The 18866-nt window shown below is 44.6% G+C and overlaps 1 protein-coding gene across 1 annotated transcript; it reads right to left on the bottom strand.

The window, feature by feature from the left end:
* Positions 1-8826: 8826 nt before the first annotated feature.
* On the bottom strand, positions 8827-18582 carry LOC311360477 (desmocollin 2-like protein). The gene is made up of 16 exons (XM_084480556.1): positions 18271-18582; positions 18019-18109; positions 17679-17893; positions 17423-17533; positions 16517-16669; positions 16223-16367; positions 15975-16129; positions 15499-15633; positions 15156-15341; positions 14692-14939; positions 14342-14484; positions 12802-13023; positions 12357-12578; positions 11475-11593; positions 10748-11131; positions 8827-10082 (listed from the first exon to the last, which is right to left on the bottom strand). Exons 1-16 carry the CDS (start codon positions 18313-18315, stop codon positions 9885-9887), a joined length of 2772 nt encoding a protein of 923 aa, XP_084336682.1. The 5' UTR covers positions 18316-18582; the 3' UTR covers positions 8827-9884.
* Positions 18583-18866: the final 284 nt, after the last annotated feature.

Genomic DNA, 18866 nt, shown 5'->3' with positions numbered 1-18866 from the left:
TCACAGAGAGACTGGTGAGAGATTTGCTGTTGTGCAGTATTGGATTTTTCCCCACCTCTTTGTAATACATTTATTCAAAGATAATGAAGTGCGTGGCTGCATGGCCGCTTGCACACGCAATGCATGCGTTGTGGGCAATGCACACACACACACACACACACTCACATGTTTGCCTCCTCTCGGGACCAATCAAAGCAAATCGTACGGTATTCCTTCTCACATTCCTACTCTCACAGTATTTTTTTATTTTTTTTATTTCATACACAGAAAAGGCCAGGATGCGCTCCCTTGTACTTCATCCATGGAAATCCATGGTGTGTGGGATGCATGGGGACATGGACGTAGTATCCATGCACACACAACGCATGGGCCCGGGGGAAGTGGCTCCGCTGCAGTAAAAAGTATGGTGGCCCCACAGCCCTCGTGTGGGTCTGATCTGTGGTATAGATCTCCCCGACATGGGGGCTGGACACAAGAGCTGATCCAGAGAGAGAGTGCCTTAGTGCCTTCCTAATGCCCCGCATCAGGCCCACGGCTGTGTTGTGGTTGTGTGTTGTGTGTGTTGTGTGTGTGTGTGTGTGTGTGTGTGTGTGTGTGTGTGTGTGTGTGTGTGTGAGTGTGTGTGCGAGTGTGTCACCTCCTTTTGTTCTGTATCTACCTGTTTATATCCTCTCTGCCCTCTATCATCTGTATCTCTATCGCTCTCTCTCCGACTCTCTCCCCTGTATCTCTCTCTCTCTCTCTCTCTCGCTCTCTCTCTCTCTTTGCCGCTCTCCTTCTCTCTGCCCTGTATCTCTCTCTCTCTCTCTCTCTCGCTCTCTCTCTCTCTTTGCCGCTCTCCTTCTCTCTGCCCTGTATCTCTCTCTCTCTCTCTCTCTCGCTCTCTCTCTCGCTCTCTCTCTCTTTGCCTCTCTCCTTCTCTCTGCCCTGTATCTCTCTCTCTCTCTCTCTCTCTCTCTCTCTCTCTCTCTCTCTCTCTCTCTCTCTCTCTCTCTCTTGCTTCTCTCCTTCTCTCTGCCCTGTATCTCTCTCTCGCTCTCTCTCGCCCTCCATCTCTCAAGCTACTGATCCTCGAGTATCAACTGCCGATTGTTAGAGTCTGAGATTCCCAGAGTTGGTGGGACACAACAACAACTCTGGCAGAAGGAAGGCTCCCATTATCATAACTGTAGAAGGGAAAAATAACTATTTCCTGTTTTTGTTTTCCGAGGTATTTCTATTTATTTATTTATATCTTCCACACATGACTGTTATATAATAGGGGTGACTTGCATCCTTTGCGTCACAGCGGGAGCCCATCGACAAACGCTCGGCAGAGACCTGCTGGGAATGTTGCTGGGAATTAACTCTCCCTGATGACAGCAGTCAACTTCCTGCTATAGGATCTTCTCACCTTTGCTCTCTATCTCTCTCTTTCTCTCTCTCTCTCTCTCTCTGTAGGTCTCTCTGTCCTACCTCCCTCTATCTATACATCTTTCTTCTACCTATCTATCCATCTATACATCTATCTTTCTATCTATCTATCTATCTATCTATCAATCCATCGATCCATCGATCTATCTATCTATCTATCTATCTATCTATCTATCTATCTATCTATATATATATATATATATATATATATATATATATATATATATATATATATATATATCAAGCTATCTATCGAATCCGGGTTGGAGTCCCAGAATCTAGAGAAAGGACCAAGTTCCTTTAGGTCGGGTTGTAGTCCCAACGTGGGCATCAGAGAGATACATGATCTGATAGACTGTTGATCTGATACATGAACTTTGAAGGGTTTGAGTCCCGAGTTCTGTGTGGGTTAGAGTCCCAGGATCCGGGTTGAATCCCAGAGAAAGGACCAAGTTCCTTTAGGTCGGGTTGTAGTCCCAACAAGGGTATACCAGAGAGACTGTTGATCTGATCTTAAATACATTGCTTTCTAAAATGCTTTTTTAACTTTGCCTTTATTTTCTATCTATTTTACCTTTTTTCTTTTACTTATCTATTATTTTCTTTTTATTGTATGACAATATTTATATGTGAAGCACTTTCAGTCCGCCTTGTGTATGAAAAGATACATAAATAAAGTTGCCTTGCCTATCTTCTTTGTATATATCTGCTATATATATATATATATATATATATATATATATATATATATATATATATATATATTTATATCTCTCTAGCTATCTAACTTCTACATATTATTTATCAGTCTATCTATCTATATTTCTTTCTATCTCTTTATCCATTTATTTGTGTCTCTCTCTGTGGGGATGGCACATGACCGTTTACACCAATTGCATTGAGTTTTATTTTGACACAGTGGTCTATATCCAGTCAGTACGGGGGAAAACAACAACACATGCATGAGGTATGTATTTGTAGTTTAAAGCAACCGGGCTCGACTGAACACGTCATAAGGAGAGCGGGAGAACAAGGGCACGCAAAACGTGGAAGCCACGCGGTTTGTGTCAACAGAGACAATCTGTTTCCTAATGCAGCTGCCTCTACACCTGCAGCCTCACTTTGAACATCCTGCTGGTAACATAACAAACAGCTACGGCTATAACCTGCAGATAGTTGGGAATTGTTTCCACAAGATGAATGAGGAAATAAAGTTCTAAAAGGAAGAGTTAATTTAAAGCGGTGGAAATATTGAATGGAAAACGTTTGTGGAAAATAGGCAGAATAGTCGACGTATGAAACGTGATATATTTTGAGCGCGTGTTTTAGAGTAGGTTATTAGGTAGGTGTTACGTTCGCACACAATGCACTTTCGCAGGTGGTCAAAGTAATGGGCGAAGAGGTCACGGGACAACCCTGAGCCGTTCCTAAACAAAGTCTATGTATATATGTGTTAACTAAGCCTACTGTACTATGATGTGTCTCAAGCTTTGATAAACCAGCGCACAACAAGCCAGGTTTAGGCTAATCGAATGGGAGATTGTTCTTGATTGTGTTGATAGCCTTTTACTTATTTTTCGTTCATTCCTTATGGTATGGTGGTTGGGTAAGGGTTTAAAGCACGCACTGAGTGATGCACGGCCGGTGCAGCCCTGAAGTGCGCTCTGCGTTCTGCGCTCTGGGTATCTGGCAGAGCCACTAATTGTTGAAGTCAGAGGTAGCTGAGTGTCCCTCGGCTACTCTCTCACACTCACACAACACACACACACACACACACACACACACACACACACACACACACACAGACACATGAAAAAGCACACCCAAACCTACGCACTAACGCACACACACACACACACACGCACACACAGACACAGGCACACACACACAGACACAGGCACGCACACACACACACATGCACAAGCACACACACACACGCACGTGTACACGCACGCACACACACACACACAAGCACATACACATGCACACGCACACGCACACGCACACACACACACACACACACACTTAACACAGCCACTACACACACACACACACACACACACTATTTGTAAACATTTTCTCAGTGTTTTTGAGTCACTCGCATCCTTGTTTCTTCTGATATGAAAATTTTCTCCAATACGTTCTGAAATAAAAAAAATTGAAAAATCCACTCTGGATTTATTTTTCCCTTCGGTTTGAAGCTGAGGAGCGAGGCATGCTCTTAGACTCTTCATCAAGGACGTTCTGACTGCCAGCTCCACTGAGGAGACGACAGCGCTCTGCGCTCTCTGCCATGAAAAAAATGATCAGATAAAACTAGAGCTAGATAGCGGTACTTAACCATAACTTTGAAAGTTATGATTTTGTGTGACTATTTTGAGACTGAGGGCTCACTCACACTAGGGCATCTGTACCGTCAGTGGCGATCTTGTTGACGGGGGTGGGGGGGAATTGTTGGATTGCCGAATTGTTGGTTTGCGGTCGGACAGAATTGTAGACGGGGGGGGGGGGGGCAAAGTTGCATGATTGCTTCGCACGTTGGCAGGGTGCTGCTATTATGACGAGATTTTTAGAAAAACAATAGATATGGGGAAAAAATATAAAGAGGGCATTTTGGGGGCCCCAAAAGGCCTCTATGGGGCCTTCTGGGGCCTGGGGCTCCAGGCAAGTGCCTGATTTGCCTATGGCCAGTACGGCCCGCCCCTGTGTACCGTTTGCCGTTTGCTAGTGTGAGCACGCCATCTGTACTCAAGTACAGTTCAATTCCGTGGCCTCAGTACACTGTACAGATGCTAATGAGCCGACACTTGAGCTGGATGACAAGGTGGGGGGGGGGGGGGTCAATCGTACTTGAGTACGGTACTGGGGAACTTTGCCTAGTGTGAGTGCGCTCTAAGAAATACTAGGTTAAGTGTGTGACTATTGAGACTTGGAAATACTAGGTAAAGTGTTACTATTGAAACTTTGTGCGATGCATGGTCTTTCAATTAATAATTTCATCCTCCCAGACTCGTTGGTTGCACGCCTCCACACTCAGATTATAGCCTAGATGTTTATATTGTATTTACTTCATTTCTTTGCTTTCTATCTTTGCACAAATATGTATTTTGTACCTTGACTCAATATATCATGATATTTCCAGCATTATATAACAAATAAGATCCTTGCGTTTGCAAAAAGTACACGGCAATAAAACACTTTCTGATCGGATAATAACCAAATCAATGAGTGCCATGCTGGTTTCAATCCCAGTGTCTGCATCCTTGAGCAAAACGCTACTGAATCACTAGAACAGCACAATAGAAATGCCTGGTTATCCAGGTTTATTTGTAATAGAAACAAAAAAAACAGAGTAAACACAAAAAAAACAGAGTAAACAGAGTGGGCGATGATATACTTCTGATAATATTCATATCATAGGTTCAATAATTAGTATGCATTTATAAAATTAAACACACGCAATTAGACGGCCACATCATCTCCAAGGGACAGCTCTTGACTTGGTCTCCTCTTTCCTTCCATTGCATACATTCACGAGGATTATATCTCCTATATGTTCTATCTTTTATTAGTCACCACTCACCGCCTACTCATGAACTGTAGCCTCATGCGTCGCTAGCCACAGCACAGTGCCCGGGCGGTTTTAGATAACTCACTCACTTATAATTAGTAATGGAGGTAATATAGTGTCACACCTAAATGGAGCCAGACACTCTTAGCATACTGGAATTAGGCATTCATTAGAAAGTGGTCGGGGTACTGTATAGCCAAAGAGTCCAGCAGATGTCACATCTTAGGGATCTGACACCTGTCACAGTCTGTCAATTCACTCCATCTTTAACTACCCTGCCGTGCCTCCTCACCCTGATTTAATCATTACAGGGTTGTTGTTGTTTTTTCTCCCCCTTCTGTCACATGAGTATGAGAGCCGCAGGATGTGTCTTGGCTGGATTCTGCCACCATTTAAAAATCAGCACCTCAGCCATCTTGACTGAGCGCGGTGTGTCTCGTACACAGAGGAGAGGTAAGAGTGACACCTGGCGGCACAACGCGGAATCACGCTCCGCTGTAAACTCATAAAATATATGCAGTAGCCTACAAACGGGGTATACAGTGGGGGGCATGCTTGTCTTTGATGCAGCTGGAAATGTATTTACGTAGTATTAATACCGATGCATTATAGCCCAACACAGGCCTACTAACTATCTTGATCTGATCATTTCAAGTGGCAGAAAAAAACGCATGGAAACCATTGCGGAAAATAGGCCTAATAAAACCCATTATATTTCTTTCTTTTTTTTAACCACGTATTTCAGAGTTGGCCCTCGTGTTTCGTTAACCTACTATGCACTCAGGTGGTCAACGTACTGGCTGAAGTCACGGGACAACCCCGGGCCGTTTATAAACGTAGTCTATATAACTGAGCCTGTATGATGTGTCTCAAGCTCTGATAAACCAGCCAACAACAAGCCAAAGTAGGCTAATCGAATGGGGAATTGTTCTTGATTGTGTTGATAGCCTTGTATGTGTGATCGTTCATTCCTGCTTATGGTATGGTGGTTGGGTAAGGACTAAACGCACCGAGTGACGGATTTACTCATAGCCGGTGAAGCCCTAAGTGCCGCTCTGCGCTCTGCGCTCTGCGCTCTGGGCATCTGGAAGAGCCACTCCATGTTGAAGTCAGAGGTAGCCGAGGTTCCCTGGGCTGCTCTCTCCGTTGGAGGGCGAAAAACAGCCTATCTAGAGATTGTTTTCACAGTGTGCCAAAAACTAATTACAAGCAATAAATTAATTTCACGCTACTGCTTTGGAATTAATTGCAGCTTTAAAGGAAGTGGCTGAAAGTGATGGCTCAAGCGCCGGTGATAAGAGTGGACAGGCGAAGTGCGCTATTCAATTACTCCGTTCATCAGCGGCCTGCGCTCACGTGAGCTTGCTACTTTAATTTCCCCAAAGAGAATATATATATATATATATATATATATATATATATATGGAGTGTATTGAGGTGTGTGTATATATATATATATATATATATATATATATATATATACACACACAGATATATGTGTGTGTGTGTGTGTGTGTGTGTGTGTGTGTGTGTGTGTGTGTGTGTGTGTGTGTGTGTGTGTGTGTGTGTGTGTGTGTGTGTGTGTGTGTGTGGGCGTGTGCGTGCTTGCATGTGTCATTGAGGCTGATCAAGTCGCAGGTGACAATTGAAAGTCAGAAGTCAGTTGGCCTATAACTTCTTACATATAAAAGTATGCTAGACTTGTTCAAAATGAAGGAATTGGATAACAATCTCTTAGTCTGTCTGTGTGACCAGGAAGACTCACTGATATCAAATAGCTCTGGGGTTTTGTTGTGTCTTTGTGTTGTAGATCTCTGAGGTCTGGGTTTGCATCGGACATAATAACTACATTGACTGGGGGATCAAGGTAGAAGCGTTCACGTCACGATCCCTGGCAAGTAATACCAGCAATAATACTTGCGAATTCTACCAAAGACTTTGAAGCCAAGCCAAAAGACAAATGATGTTCAGAAGCCCAAAAAACAAGAACAGGAACAGGGTGATCAAAAGCTGCCATGGACAGATGGGGCTATGAAACTGGCCAAACCACCTGTGAATGTGGAGAAGAGGACCATACAATGCAGCACTGCCTTGTCTGCCCCCCTATACCCAACCGGTGCAGTTCAAAGGATCTCGCAGTGTTCAATAAAAACTCAAAGGACTGTGTAAAGAAATGGGAAGCTGTCATACAGCCAGCCAGCTTTAAAGACATGCAAAGAAGAGAAGACTGCACTGACGTCATCTATTACAGCAGTAACTTAAATTACTATTAGCAAATAGATAGCAAGACATACAAACAAAAGCTCGTTTTTTTGGCCCTTAAAGAAAAACTATAAAATGCTGGCTTTAAGGCATCCAAAAATAACTTGTGATAAAAGCATGGCAAACACTAGGGGCCCCCAATCTAGTGTTCCCCACCCTTCAATTATCACCAGTTATTTTTTTGTGTGTGTGTGTGTGGGGGGTTCTTTAGATATTTGAGGCTCTGTTCCATCACTTTGTGAGAAGGGAGTTCATGTTCTAATGGGGTCTGGTGGGATTTTGATTAAAGGGAAGAATCTCCCTGCATCTGCAGCTTGTTCAACATTCTCTTTATACAGTGACACTAGCATTGTCCTTCCATCACAATTTCAATAGGCCTATTTGAACACAGCCAGAGAGACCGAGTTGATTCAGAGATATCATTTACTCCCCGCTCCCCCCTTTTCCATTGTCATCTTGGATGATTATCACCGCCACACGACTGCCAGACCTTTCTGCTCTCAATAATCATATTTGCAGCTTTGGATCGCGACGTATTGAATTCAAATCTGATCTGCATGTCATCTCTGCGAAAAAAGGAATTTGCATTGTTGAGCGAACAACACCACCATTACATCTCTATCGCTAATGAGGCACAATAATCCATAATCTTCCTAAACCTAATAAGATCAGGGGCTTCGGTTTCAAGGCATTCGCTATCTCCTATGACTCATTTGTGTATGTATTCCCAGGAGTTTATTATCCACAGATCCTCAGCCTCATAACCCACTATTGTGAAGTGCTTACTTCATATCCTGCGAGTGGAGCAGTCACAAAATAACCTTTTGAATCATAGTAATCTAAGAGCAGTTTAAAACAGGGCGGGTGTCCGGGTGTACTGTGTATACTGTGTGTGTGTGTGTGTGTGTGTGTGTGTGTGTGTGTGTGTGTGTGTGTGTGTGTCTGAGAGGGCATTTGAGAGACAGACAGCATAAGAGCGACAGAGAGAGCGACTGTATAAACACACACTTTAACCCTAGATGAGCCAGTTGGAACATGAAATGGGAACCCTTCAAGCCTATTCAGGTTAAACAGAGAATCTGAGAGATAGAGTGACTGCCTGTGAGAGTGAGCGTGAGAGAGAGAGAGAGAGTGAGAGAGAGAGAGCGAGAGAGAGAGATAGAGAGAGAGAGAGAAAAAGAGAGAGCGAGCAAGACTGAGAGAGCAAGATAGAGAGCGAGAGAACAAACAACTCTCTGTTTGTTCTAAAGGCCTGCCAGATAATGAGGGTGGTGCTAAAAGGTGGGGCACCTGGGAGGCAAGGGCGAGTGCTAAGCAGAACAGGTTGGGCCCTTGTTGTCATGTTGTCATGGAGACGAGTGAACGTCTGACTCACAGAACCACACCCGGTGTCTCATTCACCATAGCATATGGACATAGATTACAACGCATGAGTCACGACAGCTTCTCCTTTTCACCAGCCCGGTGCAGTCTCTGACGTCTCATGTCTTACAAGCAAATACCAATAGACTTTCTAATCCCTAAGAGATCCAACATTACACATGCTGGCACGGATCTCAGACTCCAGGGTTTGTTTGCAGTTGGTAGCATAATGAGACAGTTGCTGCATTTATTAATAAAATACAAAAACAACGTTGAAAACAATGAGAAATAAAACAATGTCAAAATGAAATGTAACATCCAATGACGTTAATATCTTTATTGCATCACTTGGTACTGGGTGAGGGTTTTTGTGTGGTGGTTTTCGCAATCTTCACGTTTACATTCAGAGACTTGGCATTTCCTTTTGTTCTTCCTCTTCTTCTTTTTTGCAACGCTTTTGTGTCAGCCCGCAGGCCGAACCCCGCCCTCCCGGTCACACCCTCTCTCGCAGACTTTCACGGGGATTAGCTTCAGGCAGACGCTCCCTGGCACTCCCGCCCTGAACCCGCGGCTCTCATCTGTCAACTCCACACCCGCCCGCCTGCCCGCCGCGTGTGTGCGCTCCAAAAGCCCCTACTTTGCCCCCGAAACCCGCTAGCGTCGCCACACTCAACAGCAGTGAGATCCGCCTTTGTAAACACAGGCGTAAGCTCCTCGTCGGGAACACCGAAACAAAAACAACGGTGCAGCATTGAAAACTAGACAAAAAAATAGGATAATTGATAACGTGAAAAAAGTGGGATAACCGTCAATCGATACCGCCCCATGAGTCCAACACCCCAGAGAACAGGATTAAAATCTCATTATAAAACAACTTCTGTACATAACTGGTTTTCAGTGCAAATCTTTTAAGGACACAACTAAAAGTATAAAAGGAAAAAACAGTACAGTGTGCAGACTAGTGTGTGTGTGTGTGTGTGTGTGTGTGTGTGTGTGTGTGTGTGTGTGTGTGTGTGTGTGTGTGTGTGTGTGTGTGCGCGCGTGTGTGTGTGTGATGCAGATCAAGTCACAAGTCACAACTCATACTGCAGTCAGTTGAGATGTCAATGTGTAGGCCTATGACATCTTAGATCCAAACCCATTTGCTTTAACTCCTTACTCTCCATCATGGCCCATGTACCCCTCAAAATCCACATCCGCCATCCACCTCTTTGTAGAGAAAACCCTAAAAAAAAATCAACGTTGAACGAACAACGAACCGCTGGTGTCCTCCTGTTCACTTCTTGGTGCAAACGGCGGCCAGGGTTTTGAACTTTGGCCCCAGTGTGTCGAGGAAGTTCAGGTCCTCCTTATGGTCAATGTCACTGCAGCACCCCACCGAGCCGGCCGGAGAGCCCGCGCCCTCGAACCCGTAGGGGTGCAGAATGTCCTCCGCCCCGGCCTCGTCAGGGTCCGTGTCCAGGTAGGCCAGCTTCTGCAGAACACGGAAAAGACAACAACAAAAAAAAGTTGAAACTATGCCCCCTGAACTAACCAATGGGAGGCCGGAAAGAAATTGCGTCGCAGTGTGATAACACTGCATCCTGCTTTGAGAGATGATGATCCCAGCCGTGTGAGAAGCACACAAAAGAAGACACTCGCTCAAAGGACACTTTCAGTACATTGTGTCCTTGTCACTAAGCTAAGGACGTTGGTAATTGCCCGAGGGGATTCCTCAAAGAGCTCTTCCCGATAAGCTATCAGAGCAGCGAAAAAGAGCTTCACCCAGAAACACACATATATATATATATATATATATATATAGACACGTGTGGAATGCAAAACTACGTATTATACTGGCATTACTTTAGATGTGACAGCGGCGGCACAGCTATGGCACAGTTGTAACGGTACAACAATAGAAGACTTTCAACCAACTCAAACAGCAAACCAACTCAACTCTAACCGCATTTAACTTCAACTCTTTATCTCTTCAATCTACCAGCTGTCAACGGAGAGGATCCACCTCAACACACATATGTATAGACCTGTGTGGAATGCAAAATAATGTATGGCATTGCTTTAGTTTAAAATCAACACTAGGGTTAGCGGGGACAGGGGACGTTCAACCAACTTCAACGCTTTAACTCTTCAATCTACCTCATGGAGGTAAATGCCGTTGGTCGCCCAGGTTTGGTACAACGCCGACTCATCATGGGAGAGCTGTCCAACGTTGACTGCCATGTTGTTGTCCATATACTGGGTCTCCTCAAACTGGCCGTACTGGCCGGTGCCATACTGGCCAGTGCCGTACTGGCCGGTGCCGTACTGGCTGTTGTTGAACTGGCTGTTGTTGAACTGGCTGGTGTTGAACTGGCCCTGGGAGAGGCTGGTCTGCCTCAAGCCCTGCACCAGGTGCTGCCGGTTGTCCAGGGTGCCGATGGTGCTGGAGCTCTTGTTGCCCACAAAGCCCACGTTCATCAGCGAGCCCTTCACCGAGCCCGACATGTGGTCGTACCCGGGGCCCATGATGAGTTTGGAATCCTGTAGTGGATGAAAGAAATGGTACAGAGATATGGGATATTATAGGAAAATAGTCATGGATCAATTAGATTCAAAAGCCAACTTGTATGATAGACGTCCAGCGTCTTTAATTATTTTGGGTTGTGTCTTTGTGCACACACATGCACACGTGCATACCCACACACTCTCACACACGCTCATACACGCTCACACACACACGCACACACACACACACGCACACGTGCACACCCACACCCACACCCACACCCACACACCCACGCACACACACTCACACGCTCTCACACACACACACACACACACACACACACACACACACACACACGCATACTTCATCACGTCTTACCACCACTTCCTCCCCCGGGACCTCAATGTTGGATTTGAGCAAGATGCCACCGCTGTCTCCCATGTCCTCCATCTCCATCTTCTCATGCTTTGTGTTACAGAACAGGGCAAGGAGGATCCCTGCGCCGCGCAGGAAGAAGAAGGAGGAGGAGGAAGAATAAGACGGAGCTGAGCACCCTTGTGTTTAAAAGGAACCCCACAGTTCAACAGAGGAGCACCTAATTAGCACTGCGTACATCAGATGTGTAGCATGCGTGGAGTGGGCGACTCACACTGTCAAGATCAAACAACATCTCGTTAAAAAAACACACACACGCTTTCAGGTTCTGGTGCCAGGGAGACATTTCCATACAAGTTTACAGCTCGGGAGTAGGCAACGCCGACAGGCTTTTCCCGAAGACTTTATCTGTTATATTTAACGATATAGTTTCTTTCATGCATGTGCCAAATTATTCTTATTATTCTTGGGAAGACTCCTCAAAGTAGTTTCTTATGTTCTCCACGTCTTAAGTTGTCAAATAGTAAGGCGGATTAAGTGGTAAAATACACTTATTGTCTGTTATATTATCTTTTGTGTTACGTTTTCCTCTGTCTATGCAACAGCGATTGTACACGCAAAAATACATTGGTCAGCCAAGGATATCCACCATTTGCACACAGTGGTATGCAATGTTGGAGAATTATTAAAGTTAGTTATATAACAAACTTCAAATCTTCAATCATAATATAATAAGCATTCTTGACTTTTGACTCTCTTCACTTTTAAGTGAATTTAGGCAATAAACAAAATGCTAAGTAAATTATTTAGCTTATTATTTGAAATGATGTCGACGATAGATCCTTGGCAGCGGCGCCAATATCACCTGACATGTTAAGGGCTTACCTATCAGCAGCAGCAGCAGCAGGGGCAGCAGGAAAGACAGGATCCCCAAGGGCCCCATGCCTATGCTGGTGCTCTTGGGCACACAGACCCCTTTGCTGCACCGGCATATCTGCACCTTGACAGTCTGTAAAGTGCCTGACCCCTGCAGGTCCGTCACCATTACGGGCACGCTGTAGATCCCCACTGGGAGCTCTTTTGTCTGCTCAAGGGTAGCCTCCGTAACTGTGGGTGGAAGGGGGAAATAAATTTAAAAAATCACAATTTTAACCATTCCCGTTCATGAGTTGCTCGCGAGCTCTCGTAACTCTGAGTGATGTTCAGTTCAAGAGTTAGCATGAGTGCGGCTGTGGTTGCTGGGGTGAACATTGAAATCGTACATTATTTACATTCCATACAATTCCATTCAAATTGAATCACAACAGAGGGGGGCGGCAGACTCGCTCACCGTTTACGTTCGTCAACATCCAATTGCCGTCATTGTCTTTGGGCAGGTTGAAGATAAAGGGCCCGCCGAAAGGACTGCTGTCGGGGTCGACGGCCTCCAGCACCACAGAGCCGTGATGGCCGTCCTTCTTACACAGAACCATCTCTTTTCTGTGGAGCAGTGGGATGTTGTCGTTCTCGTCTTCCACCACCAGGGTCACCGTCCCCAGGGCGGACTTCTTGTCTGAGACGCGGGGAGTTCAATGTCAACGGCCTCATAAAACTGGTTTTACAAAGTAATGAAGTAACTTTGGATCTTAATCTTCAGCTTAATAATAATAATAATAATATGTTTATTTTCTTTCTTTTTTACTTTCTCACACTCAAGGTCGCTTTACAGAGACAGGGTAACACAACAGAACAACAGGAAATGCAACAAAACAAATAAATAAAGATTCTGTACATAGATATAGAGAGAGTCTAAGTAGTGCTGGAAGTGGAGAAGTGTTCTTGAAAGAGAAAGCTTGAGATGAGCTTTAAAGAGAGGGGAAGGAGGGACAGTCACAGAGGGATTGAGGAAGGGAGTTCCAGAGTTTGGGGGCCATGGCGCTGAAAGACCTGCCACCCAGGGTAGAAAGTCTGGTACGGGGGACAGAGAGGAAATTGTGGTTTCCTGATCTGAGGGAGTGGGACGGAGTATAAGGGGTCAGAAGGTCACAGAGGTAAGGAGGAGCAAAAAGGGTTTTTAAGGGTTTTCTAATTCCTGACAATCATGGAATCGAGGAACAATCATTTTGATTTCATGTGTATCAACATGACTTGATTGGATATTTTATAGCCAGGATACAAAAGCAGATGGGTCCGATTTGTTTAGACATGCTGGAGAACGAACCGATGAGTAACTGAAAGTGGTTCTGACTACGAGTCATCAGGCAGTACAACACTATCTGTATGTCCTTGCTTAACCTCAAAAAGAAAGACACAAAAAAGATGTGTTCAGACAACTGCATGTGGTGGAGTAGGGTTTGGAATGAATAACCAAAACCAGTCTGACTTACAAACAAAAATGAAAGGTAGCGCTGTAATGTAATTGAAGACCACTAGAATGTACACCTAACAACATCAAACATGAATGTATTCCATCCCTAAAACCTGAAGAGTCACAAAGGGTGTGACAGCTTCACCTCAGACCTCAGGTGGCTTATATAAACTGAGACAGACAATTAGCTGACTAATGCATGGTAGAGGATTGGCTAAAGTCACGAATTTAGACATCTGGTTAACTCTATGTACTCACGAATACCCAGCATTTAAGTGGTACTGGGAACGAGGTCCCCCGTCGATGACCTTACGCTACGAATACAACAAATTCAAGACACTAGTATGTAGATAGACGATGAGCGCACTAGAGCGCAGTGGCAACTGTGCAGGTCTGTGTACGCTCACATTCCATCAAAGCCTCAAATGCCCTACTTTATTCTGAGGCGTGGTACTACGCGGCACTGGGCTGCGATACAACCAAAGGACAGGCAGGGTTACAGCAGCGGGAGATCTTGACTTACTCGCATCCACAGCCTTCATGGTGATGTTGTAGAGCCCTTTTACGACATGAGGGGCTTCTCTGTCGATGGTGTTGGCCACCTTGAGCTCCCCGGTGTTCACGTCGACGTTGACCCACCCGGCGGGATCGGTGACCTTGTAGTACCTGAGACATGACGATGAGATCAACAATGGCGTTTTCCTTTTCTTGTTTGTTTCACACCACATTCTCCCGCCGTGCTCTGAGAGTTGGCCCCACGCAAAGCTATGTCAAGGCGGTTCAAGCCTCGTCGAAGTACACATGACAATGTGTTCCCCCTAGCCACTCGTTCACCACGCCCTACCCAACCCGCAGAGAAGAGGGGCCGCTTACTTGATGCCGCCGGCACTGTTGGTTTCGGGATCCTTCGCAGTGTAGCTTCCTATGACGGTGCCGTTGGGTGTGTTCTCCTTCACCACCAAGCGGATGTTGGGGGCCTTGAACTCGGGGCCCTCATCAACGTTTTTCACCGCGACCACCACAGGGATGGTGAACCAGTTGGCTTTGATACCCTCCAAGGGCACCTTATTCTTCGCCTGGATCTTTAGATTCAAACTCTTGTCTTTCTCGTAGTCCAGAGCCTGGAGAAACAGGGACAGAAAGAGGAAAAAAAAAGTTCAGTCAAATCTCTCTTCACTCGGATCATTAGTTCTTCCCTGAAAACATATTATTGATTTAAAAATGTGTCCTGCGTGACCGTAGCATGAACAACGGCTGTGGTTTAACTTCTTTTTGACACCAAGGTGTCAACCAAACTGGCTGATGTGTAATAAAGCGAAGGCAAAAAGAGCCATTACCTTCGCCACGTACAGCAGCCCTTCGTTAGTCCGGGGGTCTGTTTCGATCCTGAAGTGGTTATCTTCATTTCCTTCTGTGATTTCAAATACTGCCTGGGAGTTCGGTGTGTTCGGTGCGTCCTTGTCTTCAACCGGAATCCGGAGGATAAGTATGTCTGCTTCGTTCTCGTTGACGGTTGTATCGTACTTTAAGGAGAATCAAATTTCAAAACAATGTGTGAATGTGCGGCATTCAATCAACTTTTTCCCCAAAAAGGATTGCATGACACTTTGAAGCTAATATTCAATCTTATATAAGATTCAGGCATTAAGAAGTTAGTACGTTCCTCACTAGGCAACTTACCGATGTCTGTTTGAACGTTGGAGCATTGTCGTTGATGTCTTCCAGAGTAATGGTGGCAGTCGCCGTGTTCACCAACCCCTTCTCACTACCACCCATGTCTTGGATTTGCACTATAACTAAATGTTTCTCCTTGGTCTAGAAAACAGAACAAAGTTTCAAATCGTAGGCCTTTTTGGCCATTGTTCCCGATTTGTCAACTGTCACTATTTTGACTAAATCAAAAATGACAGTTATGCTAATATGTGTGTTTCACCAGAAATGGCGCTGTTTCAGTGTCACACATTTAGAGTTGGCTTTATCTTTAATGACACTCGCCAAATACAAACATCTTTTGTATAAATCATTTTTTTACTTTACAGCATTAAGCAAAAGGTAAGATAAACCAATGGCAAAACAAAATATCATCAACCATTATTTTCACTACATATAATTATGGTATTGAATTAATCGTGAAGTAAGGAAATGCACGCTGTTACCTCTCGGTCCAGTTTGTCACTCTTCACCATTATTAAGCCAATCTCAGAGTTGATGGAGAAAAAATTTCCCTCCGTCAGCAGAGAGTATCTGATCTTAGTGTGGAGGGTGTTGGCTTGGTCCTTATCGGTGGAATTCACACGGCCCACTGCCTTTCCTGTGGAGATGGTGACCAAAATGGGTTGGTTAGTGAACCCCATTCACTGTGTAGGGACTGTATGGCTGTGCAGCCAGAGTGAGGAGTCCTGACCTGGTTTGGTTCCCTCCGCCACACTGTACAAAAGACGGCCCACGAATTCTGGTTTGTTGTCATTCTCATCGTCCACGATCACCGTGACGGTCAGAGGTTTGTCTGTTTGTGTGTTGGTGCCGACTTCATAAACTCTGGCCGTAAACTTAAAAAAGAAAGAATTTTAAAAAAGAATGATTTTTAAACTCCAGAGAATACACAAAGTGATTATTTTATTATATCTCTATGGAACCCTGAAGTTATCTTGTATATATGTCATCGCACAACGACCACAATGAACTTTTATACACTCACTTCTAACTGGGGGTATTGCTCCCGGTCGATAGCCCTGTGGACCTTCAACAGACCTTCTCTGCTCAAGCTGAGAAGCCCTTCCGGAGCCATGGTCACCCCCGGCCCCTCGGCGGTGTAGTACACTGTGCGGTTATACGCCGTGTTCGACCCAATCTAGCCATTGAACAGTAAAAGTATACATCAAATATTTATATTGTAATAATTATATTATATTGTATCAGTAACACACATAGAGGTTGAGTTGTAGCATATTTTTGTTGCGGGTGGTAGAAGGTTAATACATTAGTGTGCAAATCTGCTCAAGAAACAAAGGGAAAAAGGGAAAAAGTCAGTATTACGATAATTGGGAAACATGCTGTACCACAGCAACGCGTTGGAGGAGTCGACCCATTAGGCCTTATCTGTGTCCACTTCCCACACAGTTTGGGATATAGTTAGAAGGGAGTTTCATGTTGTTAATTATAATCATGGGCCGTTAAAGTAAATATTTTAAGATCCAGCGTAATCCTCTCTCATTCCCACCCTGTTCCCAGAGTCGGTGTCCGAGCACACCGCCACACAGATCTGATTTTGTTATTATTTTTCTCTATTGTAACTAATTAGATCGATGGCGGATATAGTACTGCCAAGTACTGGGTCTCTGAACACACACACACTAACCCTTTAAAAAAAAATATATATATATATATATACGAATAGCACAAAGAACCTCCAGGGGTGTGTCTGGGTGTGTATGAAGGTAGCTCCTCGTTTCATTAAAAAACAAGGGAGGAGTCAACGACAAGCCGTCGGTCATGACTTATTCGGGGGACGGTCCGGACTCCGGACAGTCGTGTTGGCTGGTATGAAATATAGGCGTATAGTTCAACGACAGGTGTTTAGCCAATAACTGATTATTATTATTACATGGTCGAGAACTTTCGGAAAAGGCCCCTTGCCGTTTTCCATGATGTTGAACGGTGGCGGTCTCCACACTCTCTTGGCCCGCTTCAGGAAGCGCCTGATCCGTCTCTCCACCTGTGATAGGCGAACCATCGACACAAACAAATACAACAGAAATGAACCATTTACAATATTTTAAGACTATCATACATACACCTGTCACTTAAACTCCGCTATCATGCAATATTTTAAGTTGAATAATGAAAAAATAAAAACATACCAGTCTTGTAGGCGCTGCACTCGGCTCACGGAGAAGATTGACTTCCATGATGTTAGTGTGTCCGCTAGCGTCCTGCGCACGTACCGAGAACCGGCGGCCCGTCAGCGGGACCACCGTTCTGGACAACGCAAAGATGCCTCCTCTTCCTACCGAGAAGTTTCCATCGCTCGATGCGAACTTTAATGCCTCAGTGGTGTTGCAGCTATCCACTTTAACTGAGGGGGTGAATAAAAACAAAACAAGGACCACGTCAGTTCTACTGTCCACCAGAACAGGCCTGGTACTGGGTGGATTGGCCGCTCCACAGGTGTTGAGGTGAGGGATATTATAGGTCTCATACTTTGATAGAGCACAACACCGGTCGGGATCGTCTCTGGCACGAATACTCGGATGGAAACGGGGAGAAAACATGCGTTCCCAACGGACAGCATCTATACAATACACAACACATGATAATATAATGCATGGGTTCATATAGGCCTACATATCGTTGTATATGTTATCTTTAGAGTCAGGCTTGTACGTTTCTTTAGTCTATGTATAACAAATACATTTTTCAAGTTAAAAAAATAATAATATTGCGAGTACTTACTGTGATGAATAACATGTAAATGTGTAAATGCCATGTTGATGCCATTTCGACAAAGGCCTATTTATTATTTCTCTCCCTCCAATGGGTCCACTAACTTCAACCCGTCTTCCGTCGATCTGAACTTGAGTAGTGAGTGACAGATCCGTCTGTTGTGTCGATGAGTTGGAGAGATACAAAAAAACTTCGACACGCGCTTTTGTGAAGGGTGCAGGTAGGTTGAGTGAGCCCGTTAGACGACTCCCTCCCTGTGCAAAAATGTCCAGCTCGACACATGAAACTAGAGAAAGTGACGTGTTTAGCATGACACACCTTAACTGCTCCACCTAGACTGCTCCACCTAGACAACAGCGTATTGTGATCTGTGTACTCGCACTGGTGGGAAACAAGACGAATAGACGAATGCTTCCAGCAGGGGGCGGTGTTGTATAAAGAGCGCACATAAACTGCTCCTGCAGGAGTGGGCTACGTTTTTTTTTTAGGCTACCACGTTGCAACTTGTTTTTTGTTTTCACACTTCATGCCGTTTTGCTCTGAATATATATATCAATATAAAATAGCAATTTTTTTTAATTTTTTTTATTTAAATCCACACCCAA

The sequence above is a fragment of the Micromesistius poutassou genome, assembly GCF_964030765.1.
Source record: "Micromesistius poutassou genome assembly, chromosome: 16".
Lineage (NCBI taxonomy): Eukaryota > Metazoa > Chordata > Actinopteri > Gadiformes > Gadidae > Micromesistius > Micromesistius poutassou.
This window is presented reverse-complemented; position numbering and strand designations above follow the sequence as displayed.